The following is a 10,708-nucleotide window of genomic DNA, read 5'->3' as shown; positions in this document are numbered from 1 at the left end:
CAATTTTTATACTAATTTACTTATGGGCGGACATAACTAGTAATTTTCCAACAAGTAATGTTCCAAGTAAAAATTACTTTATTTATCCAATTATTTAGTAAGCCCAGACCGGAACGACCCCATTAACAAGTGAGGGTTTATAGAAGTATTTATTACAATCAGAGCTCTATAATATTCATAAGTTTTTATCGGCACTAAATATTATATTATGTTATAAATTTCGAAACGAAGATGGTGTTATGATACAAAGAGGTAAACCCCGAAGGGAGGGGCGGGGTGGGGGGTCAAAATATCAAAGTCCTCGGTGGAACATTGCAGTACCATTAAATTAAACTCTACATATAAACGGGTCTGTCCACCCTTATCATCATATAACTTTCTCCCTCATTCTATCTTCTTCCTCCCTCCCTCCCTCCCTCCCACCTCCTTATCCCCTTGAGCCAGCCATGGCCTGTTCTTCTTCCATTATAGGAGTTCCCTCCATATACCAAACCAACCCTTCACGAAGACCCATCCCTACCCCACTTCTATCCCTTCCTTACTCTAATGAAAAATCCCATTTTATTAATGTTCGTCTCAGACATGCTTCTCTTGTGGCTTCTGCTGTGGTAACTCCAAATTCTTCTGTTCTTAGTGAAGAAGCGTTCAAGGGAATTGGGGGTTTTGGGAAGGACTCTTTGAATGTTAGCAGCGAACCTGAATACGATTCTGAGTTTGATGATGACTCAGGAGCTGAGGATGAACTTGCTATTTCTAAACTGGGTTTACCTCAGAGACTTGCTGACTCTCTTGAGAAACGTGGAATTACTCATCTTTTCCCTATTCAGGTTATTCCCATCTTTAGTTGGTTTTTTTATCCAAATTTTCTTCTTCTTCAGCTGTTTTGTCAAAACATTTTCTAGTATATAGATAATTGCTATAATTATTGTTTGATATTCTAATGGTCAAATTTGTAATTGATGGCTAATGTTGTCCCTTACTTATGGGACTAGGTATATTTTTGTCCCTTAAACATCTTTAATCCCTTAAGTTTGATAAAGTGGAGTATTTTGGTCTAACGGACAAAAAGGGGTTAAAAACTAATGGTCACTTCCCATGCCACTCACTCACATGTCCCGGGTAAAACATCAAACCTAGCAGTAAAGCTAAGCCCATTTCCTCTTTGCAACTAACAGAATAGGGTTCATAACTGGTGTTCAACAGCTGCAACACATTCTTCACCTGCAATGATAGTGGTCACTCCTTTCCCACTAAGTTCTGCAAGCTTCTTTGCAATTGCCTATCACTACATTAACATGCTTTTCTCTTTACTCTTCAGTTACCGAAACAACATAATCAGAATTGAAGGAAAACACTAACAACATACACAAACATTAACACTGCTCCCTCGCCAAAAGATTAGAATAATAAGTAAATACTAAATTAATGCACTTAGTGATGTGTCAACTCAGCTTATTCATCTTCCTTTTCTTTTAAAAAGCCACGTAAACTAGTTGTATTCACTTTTCCTTTCTATATAAAGCTCAGCAGGTCAGCGGACACAAAAGGCACTAGGTGATTGCTTCCCATTTGTCCAAGCTTTGGTGGATAGAGTTACCTGGTACCTGTTGCGGGTGGGAGGTAGCACGTATTCCGTGGAATTAGTTGCAGTGCATGCAAGTTGACCCAGATGCTACGATTATCAAAAAATAAAATATAAAGCTCAGTAGGTGGTAAACAAATACGAACGAAAGATTGGAAATTGGTACCTCTGTTCTAACAGAAAACTTGTCAAATTCAAACACCCCCATTGGTCCAATCCAGATCACTGTTTAAATAGTTTCCAAGGCATCACTGAAAGTCTTGACAAAGTTTGATCCAATGTCCAACCCCATCCAAACCGTCTGGGATAGCTGATGGTGGCACCCTTAGTTTTTTTACCCCTTTTTGTTAGTTAGACCAAAGATGCTCCAGTTTATCAAACTTAAGGGATTAAAGATGCTCATGGTATATTTAAGGGACAAAATAGACATACTCCCATAGATAAGGGACAATTTTGGCTAAAAGCTCGCTTTTAAATGTTAGCTTGTAATTTCGAAAGGTGGGCGAAGTAAGCCTTTTTACTGCAAATATAGATAGATTATCCTAAATCATGTGTCCTTACTATGTAGAGAGCTGTTCTAGTGCCGGCACTGGAAGGCCGGGATATAATTGCTCGTGCAAAGACAGGAACAGGGAAGACACTTGCCTTTGGTATTCCAGTATTGAAAAAGCTTAGTGGAGATGAAGAAATAAGAAATACTCTGAGGTAAAGGTTTTTAGCATGATGGTTAGAGTTTTTGTTAGTCTAATTATTGACAAGTGTGATTATTTCCTCTTTTAACTTATAGACGTGGGCGGCTTCCCAAAATTCTGGTACTTGCACCTACTCGAGAGTTAGCCAAGCAAGTAGAGAAGGAAATGAAAGAGTCGGCACCATACTTGAACACTGTCTGCATATACGGAGGTGTTTCTTATGCTACACAGCAAAATGCACTGACCCGTGGGGTTGATGTTGTTGTTGGAACTCCAGGTAGACTTATTGACCTAATAAACAATAACACCTTGAAACTGGGGGAGGTGGAATATTTGGTCCTCGACGAGGCTGATCAAATGCTCGCAGTTGGATTTGAGGAAGATGTGGAAGTTATTTTGGAAAAACTTCCATCACAGAGGCAGAGCATGCTTTTCTCGGCCACCATGCCTGGCTGGGTAAAGAAACTGGCTAGGAAGTATTTGAACAATCCTTTGACAATTGACTTGGTAAGCCTTTGTTCTTTCTCAGCGTTATTTATCATCTTGATATATGCAGTATTGCGATGTGCCCCTGAATGATCTCTTGGTTCTTTTTTAATAGCAAATTGTTGTTGCTTCTGATTAGAAGTGCAAATGTTCACTATATTTCTTTACTTTTCCTAAGAAGTTATGGATAATTGGTTTTGATATAGATTTAAAAAGAAAACATATAATTTCTTTTCTTCCCTGTGGTTGTCTTACCTGTTGTTCCGTTCATTTCAATTACTCATTTAGGTTGGTGATCAAGAGGAAAAGCTGGCAGAGGGGATCAAGCTTTATGCTCTATCAACTACAGCAACATCAAAACGAACCATACTCAGTGATCTTGTTACGGTATGTATTAACAGCTATTTTCTTAGCTTTCTTTCACTGATGCAGATTTCAGAGTGTCAGTTCTCAATTATTGTGCGAAATAAATCGTCAATAGTACTCAAGCACTCAGAGCCTCAAAGTTTTGCTTTATACAATTTCTCAGGTTTATGCAAAGGGTGGAAAGACAATTGTTTTCACACAGACAAAGCGAGATGCTGACGAGGTCTCAATGGCATTATCAAACAGCATTTCTTCTGAGGCACTGCATGGCGACATTTCTCAACATCAGAGGGAAAGAACTCTAAATGGCTTTAGGCAAGGAAAATTCACCGTGCTAGTTGCGACTGACGTTGCATCTCGTGGTCTTGATATACCGAATGTTGACTTAGTAAGTTCATATGGCTGTTATATATCCCCCTTAACTACTGGAATGTATTGTTTTTATCTTCTGTTATTTATGGTGCGGTTTATGTGATCAGAAAATTGAGATTTCGGGCGTTTATAAATTGGAATTCTTACGACATCTTATAGCTGGGAGTGTGAACTGCAAATACCAGAATCCATTGTCTTTGTTAGAAAGCGTGCAGTTGTAACACCTCTTTCATGGATTAAATGAAACGATAAACTTTGTCATATCTATTGCTTAATAGGTTGTTGCATGTTTTGACTGTTTGTATAATAGCCTAAAGCTGTATATAGTATATTGGTGACAATGTGGAGGAAAAATGGCCTTGATCAATCATGCCACTAATGTTATTGTATTTCATTGGTATGATAAAGTCAAACTTGTTGTTCTGCTTCTTTCTTTCTTCTTTTCCTTATTCTCATCCCCCTGCTTCCTCTTCTTTCGAAAAATTTCATGTTTTTCCTTCTGACTTCTGAAGCAGATCTTGGAGAAGGGCCTCATTTGTTTGCACTTAATGGGCGTCTGAATCTGAATGGTTCAGATCTCAGTCCATTAATTGCATTTTTTTTACATTTTAACATCTCTTAATGGGTCTGAATGATTCATATCTGTGACAGAGTCTTGACGGCATTCAGACCTTAAAAATACACGTTTTTTTTCTCTCTCAAATTCACGTTCTCTTTTCCTTCCGCTAAAGAACTTCACGGCTTGCATCACTCTCCAACCATCAACTAGTGCATCAAATCTTTTCCTCTTGTAAGATTTCAACCTTTACCGGGCAATCTAAACTTGTGATTCTCCAACTTGACTCCGTTCTTTTAATAGTAATTTTCAGTTTTGAGAGTAGGGTTTAAAAAAAGACCCCTTTTGGAATATTATTTGAAAAAACCAAACAGATGTAGAGAGAAATATCAGATTTATGGGGTCTTATATCATTATAGAAACAGTATAATAATGAAAAATTGCAGTATAATTGACCAATGCATGATGATTCTGTCATTATGGTTGGACAACTATGGGTTTAATTGATAAGAAAGTGTTGGCTACTTCCTCGTGTGGTTTACTCAAGTTTGGACAAATCACTTAACAGTAAAAGAAATTTTAGTCTTGGCTTCATTTCCTTGTTCATGTTTTACCACTATTGTTTGTTTCTTTCCTGTTGTAATGTTGGATGGGATAAAGGCATCTTCTAGGAGACGACAAAAGAATTACATTTTGTTACAACAATTGTTGTTATTGATATATAATTTTTATTTTTAGTTCAGATAGTTCAATAATTGTATCAAACATAAAAATATTCATTTCTATCTTTAAATACTTCAATTTATCTCAAATAATGAACTTCTTGTTCAAGTTAATATTGTTTCTAGTGTTTTATTGATATATTATTTAATCACTTTTATTTGAATTATATATTTATCATGTTTAAATATTGATATATTATACGCATTCAGATGTTGATAACAAACCATTTTGGGACCCAAAAAGCTCAATCCAGAGTGTAGAAATTTTTATTTAAAGTTTTTGAAATTGGCTACTTCATTTACTTACTGGGTCTAACTTGGGTTCTAAAAAGCTTATAAGGAGGTTTCTCAACCACATTTTGTTTCTTCGATTGATGAATTTCTGGTCCATTCTGGTTTTTTTTAAATGACCTGTCCATAGTGGCATTTCTTTGCACTACTGATAAAGTCTTTAATCATCCAGTGTTTAGATCTAGATACCACATCTTAATATCCAGATGTGCATTTAGATTCAGACATTATAATCTTAATAAAAACAAATGGCCAAGTGTTATACAATATCTGGAACCTTTTCTCCGAATTGCACATTGATGTAGAATTGCTGCTTAGAACTATTTCACATTGAGATGATACTCTTCCTACTGTGTCGATTGTGAGTAAAATTATTACAACTATAAAATCAGTGTAGGTCTTCTTTTGGGAATTTTGGGGGGAGGGGGGGGTGTTGATATTTGTATTTATCATACTCCCATCTTTCTTCTTCCTCTTTTTTCTTCTTCTTTTTCCTTTCTCTTCTTCACCTTATCATGAGCCGAGAGTCTACCGGAAATAGCCTTTCTACCTTTACCAAGTAGGGGTAAGGTCTGCCTACACACTACCCTCCCCATACCCCACTTGTGGGATTAAATTGGGTTTTTTTGTTGTTGTATACTCCATCTTTTGCTACTGACCACAATTATCTGTTTGATTCTGTTCTGCTTGAAAAGTGCTACTTAGTGCATTTACTTGGTCATTGTATTTTCTGTGATTCTAAGCTCTGTATATGGGCATCAGTTAACAGTAATAACCCTTTGGATATCCACTTTTTTATTTAGGTAATCCATTATGAACTGCCCAATGATCCAGAGACTTTTGTTCATCGCTCTGGTCGAACAGGACGTGCTGGAAAAGAAGGCAATGCTATTCTGATGTACACAGGTAATCAAAGGCGAACTGTCAGATCTCTCGAACGTGATGTTGGGTGCAAATTTGAGTTCGTTAGTCCTCCATCTGTTAAAGAGGTTTTGGAGTCATCAGCTGAGCATGTGGTGGCTACACTTAATGGAGTTCATCCCGAATCTGTTGAGTACTTCACTCCAACTGCGCAACAGTTGATGGAGCAACAAGGAGTAAATGCCCTTGCTGCTGCACTTGCACTTTTGGGTGGGTTTTCCAAACCGCCATCTTCTCGGTCTCTAATAACTCATGAGCAGGTATGACTAGCTATTGAGGTATTTATGTTGATTGATAAAGCTTAATGGTTGCCTCTGTTATTGAGGTATTTATGTGTATTGATAGATCATAATGGTTGCCTCCCATATTAGGTATTTTTGTGTATTGATAAATCTTAATGGTTGCCTCCCATATTGAGCTAATCAGCACTTAAAAAGTTCCGATCGTACTTCCTTTTTCCCTCCTTTCTCGTTTCTCCATCCATTATGCTGCCGACTGAATAACTTCTTCTGCATGTAAGTTGTAATGGTTAATTGAATGGGCAAGTGAGGTTCTGAATTGATGACACTCACCTTCATCATATATATTGCTCCAATCTCTTTTCATCAGCTGTTTTGGCAGTGTTCCCTTGTCCCAACCCCCTCATGGGCTGTCATAGTAATTGCATATGATATCCTCATTGTGGTGCAAAAATGTTGTAACTGCTGCAAGCCCACTTGGCAGGCCTTGTTAGTTGGCTATGCTCTATGGCCTGCAAATGCGCAGGGGCAAATTTATAGGGGAAATTATGGGGCACGTGAACCCATAGTCTCTCCGCAAAATTAGATATTTTATGTACGTACATATTTTCGACAATTGGTATAATGATAATTGTTGGCACCCATCCTTCAAGAAGGATGAATGGTGCACTTAGTTGAAGGTTGAGTTATTTACTAAGAGGGACAGATCAATTCCCATTTAATGCATTTTTCCTCCTTTTTTTTAGTAGTGTACCCATATACTAGAAATTCTAGATCCGCCTCTGCAAATGCGCCATGTCATTGGCCTATTCAACTGCCCAAAAGTCTTACCTAGTTGGTTCATGATAGCAGTGCCAACTAGATCATGTATGCTGCTTTTATTTTTTCAATCTTTAAATTGCTGCCCCCCCTCCTTTTTGTTTCGGTCTCAAAAATTGCTAGTCTAAGTAAGCATGACCTGGGAGTTTGATCCCTTTTTTAATTTTTTTTATACCTCCGTTTAAAAAAATTCCCATTGCATATTTTGTGATCAGCAAGCATATTTCCACTGCAGGGGTGGACAACATTGCAGCTGACACGTGATTCTGTAAATTCCAAAGGATTCCTGTCGGCAAGATCGGTTACCGGTTTCCTCGCTGATGTTTATTCACCAGCTGCCGATGAAGTTGGCAAAATTCACCTAATTGCAGATGAAAGGGTATGTAACCAATATGCTAATGAGTTTACTTTATATTCCACATTGCTGACGCCGCTAGGGGGATGTGATGTTTGTTCTTCTGATCCTCTTCTCAGTGTCTTTGCTCTAACCAGATCCATTTGACGTATTTTGAGATCAGGTTCAGGGGGCTGTATTTGATCTTCCTGAGGAGATTGCAGCAGATCTACTAAATCAGGAGTTACCACCTGGAAATACTATTTCCAAAATTACTAAGGTTAACTTAATTTTGCTTCTTACTATGGTACTTGTATATGTGATTTATCATGCACACAGTTTTTTTTGCTGTTAACTGTTAAATCTGAGATAGGATAGATGTAATCTTTGCTATCCTGTGTCTTGCAGTTACCTGCTTTACAAGATGATGGGCCAGCTAGTGATTTTTATGGGAAGTTTTCAAGCAATAGTAGGGGGGCACGAGGAGGTTTAAGGGACCGTAGAGGCAGAAATTCCCGGGGTTTGTCTAGTGGTCGATTCTCTGACAATGATGATGATAATTGGGGGAATGACTTTAGGCCGCGAGGTGGCCGAACAAGAAGAGGAGGAAGTGATTGGCTCATTGGTGGTGATAGGCGCACTAGCAGGTCTTCATCGGGAGGAAGCAGAGACAGGTTTGTTTCTCATATGTGTGTGCATACAATTTAATTTGATTTTTTATTTCTATTATATATCTTATTTCTTTTCTTTCTTGCATCAACTGCCTCTTTTGAATTGCATCGATAGCTTAGTCCTGTGAATTTAATCCAGATAAAAAAAAAAAAAAAAAAAACAGTTTTTGCTGGAATTATTGTATGAGGGAAAGGATTATCAGCATTACATTGTCAATTGCTAACAGTTCCATCATATATGAGACTTGATCTAACATGATAACATTTTGGTTTCTATTACAGAAGCTTTGGTGGTGCATGTTTCAGTTGTGGACGCAGTGGTCACCGAGCATCTGAATGCCCTAACAAAAGGGACTATTAGGTCTGTAGGTTGCGCCATCATCCTGCCTGCCGGATGACAATTCCTGCCATCCCTGAACATCCTATGCTGACCTATTTCCTGACAAAGCCAGCACTGAAGGTAAAAAAGATGGAGTATAATGCCTGAAGCAGCATATCATCAGAGCAACTGCAAGATCCTAGATTGTTCCCTCCAGCACCATCTCCTCAAAGCTTCACATGGCCCTCCTGATGGTTTAATTTTTTGCCATGTCGATTTATTTTCTATTTTTCAAACTTGTGTATTTTTGGTACTCAGTTCCAGTAATTTTCTCCTAGTCGTTATAGTTTATTGATGTTGTAGGTGAATGAGGTGTAAGATATAAATCTCCTACTGTCCAAATTTGTTGCACTGCAGATTGTTCCCAATTTGTATCATGTTTTTTGTTTTTTTGAAGAAACAGATGCAGCTTTCGATCTATGCATCCTTAAGAGCTGGCGCGTTGATGCGCTCTGATATTGTAAGCAAGATGCATTTTAGTAGGACTAGTACTTGTGGTAGTGAACTAAATAGCCTCCATTTCTGCATGGGTGAAAATCATTTGCATCTCTCATTTTGTTAAAAATCAATTTCCTTCCCCAACATTGATCAACTGACATTTTCATCCTGCAATGACCCTTGAAAAGTAGACCTTCATCAAAGAGGTAAAATTTAATTTTCTTTATAATATTAACTAGGGGATTTGCTGCGCTTCGTGGAGTTATAAACACCACCTTATATGTATTTTTATATGATTTTTATACATTTAGTTGAGATATGATAGATACTTTTTTAAGTGTGTGCATGAAAAGCCAATTATGTAATGATGAATACATGATTATTAAGTTTTATTTTTTACCTTTTTACTTTCTTTTCTACTACCATTTTTGGTATTACATTTTATCTTCCTTCTTTCCTTTTGTGTTCCTTCTTTCCTTTTCTCCCTCAATCCTACCGTTACCCAAGGAGAAAAACATTTGCTCCCTTCTTCATGCGTACAAATCTCTATTTTCTTCTCTCAATTCTCGGCAAAATTTCAAAAGATTTGTTTCTTTCTATTTTAATATTCCTCGAACTCAGCTTAAATAGAGAACAACAACTCAATAAATTAAGAGAATAATAAAAATATATCATTTTGAAATTTCTTCTGCCTGCTTACAACCGGCTTATGTTTCTCTCTCTTTCTTTAATACCAATGAATGAACAATTTATTGTGTTACCCCTCAAGTATCAAGATTTAACGTTCAATACTTTTAACTAATTTCAATGACTTTGAAACACTCGAATCCAACAAAAATCTTATCTTTTTTTTTTGTCACATAAGAAGAAAGGAGTATCAAGAATATTTAAAGTTTAAAGCTATTTCAAAGACTCTTGAAACACCCTCAAACACACAAATTAGTTGTTGTTGTAAAAAAAAATCTAAAGCTCAAAACTTTAATATTAGAACTCTTAAAGTAACACCATGTAACAACCCAACCCCTTTTTGAGTATTTGTGTGTCGTTGCATATTATAAGACTTTTCAGTAGGTACATATGATATTTTGGGACTTGCACGATAATTGATTTAGAACTCGAGAGGTTCGGTGGTGTTTCGGCACCATTGCATGTAAATTAGAGTTTTTAGGAATCCTTATGTTGACCTAGTTTTTGATTTGAGTATTTGTGCTTCGTTTCATGTTTTGAGACCTTATATAGGTCAGTATTGTGTGATTGGACATATCGAGATTTTTGAAAGTGTCCTAGGAGGCTCGAGTGAGGTTCGGGATCATTCGGGGAGTAATTGGTGAAGTTACCAAAAATTACAGAGACCGAGACATGAGTGTGCGTCGCGCACACATACCCATGCAGTGACTATACTGCTACCCTTCAATAAAATGAGCATAAAATTTTGTACGAATATCCAAATGACAAATGCTTTGAACGTCAGATACTAGAATTGAAAGGCTACAATTTTTGTTTTGAATCATTTCCAAATTCGTTATATAATATGAGACATACTCATTTGAAGTCAATCTAAATTTTTAATCGTGCATGAGGCTGAGTGGACCTAGGCGTGCGGCGCATGCTCATTTTGTAGTTCTGATTAATTCTATACCATTTTGCCTCAAGGAAAAAATCCCAAACTTCTTATAAATAGCCCTATTTCATAATTTTAGTTCATTCTCTACCATTTTTGAGACTTGAAAGCTCAATTTTGAGGTTTTTTTTTTGCAAGATTAATATCTACAATATGAAGGTAAGTGATTCTAGCTCGAATTTTACCTAGAAGCATGAAGTTAAGTTGGATTTTGTGAAA

General features: G+C 37.1%; 1 protein-coding gene across 2 annotated transcripts; it reads left to right on the top strand.

Annotated features, from left to right (window-relative positions):
* The first annotated feature begins 360 nt into the window (after window positions 1-360).
* Window positions 361-8,995, top strand: LOC104099380 (DEAD-box ATP-dependent RNA helicase 3, chloroplastic). 2 transcript variants are annotated; one of them, XM_009606351.4, is made up of 10 exons: window positions 361-827; window positions 2,151-2,287; window positions 2,370-2,781; window positions 3,049-3,147; window positions 3,290-3,514; window positions 5,871-6,248; window positions 7,282-7,425; window positions 7,565-7,660; window positions 7,789-8,054; window positions 8,337-8,995. In XM_009606351.4, exons 1-10 carry the CDS (start codon window positions 447-449, stop codon window positions 8,410-8,412), a joined length of 2,214 nt encoding a protein of 737 aa, XP_009604646.1. In that variant the 5' UTR covers window positions 361-446; the 3' UTR covers window positions 8,413-8,995. The 2 variants fall into 2 exon arrangements, with proteins under 2 accessions (XP_009604646.1, XP_009604645.1); XM_009606350.4 differs by having other exon boundaries at window positions 373-827; window positions 8,334-8,995.
* The last annotated feature ends 1,713 nt before the right edge of the window (window positions 8,996-10,708 follow it).

This window comes from Nicotiana tomentosiformis, chromosome 3 (assembly GCF_000390325.3).
Source record: "Nicotiana tomentosiformis chromosome 3, ASM39032v3, whole genome shotgun sequence".
Classification (NCBI taxonomy): domain Eukaryota; kingdom Viridiplantae; phylum Streptophyta; class Magnoliopsida; order Solanales; family Solanaceae; genus Nicotiana; species Nicotiana tomentosiformis.
This window is presented reverse-complemented; position numbering and strand designations above follow the sequence as displayed.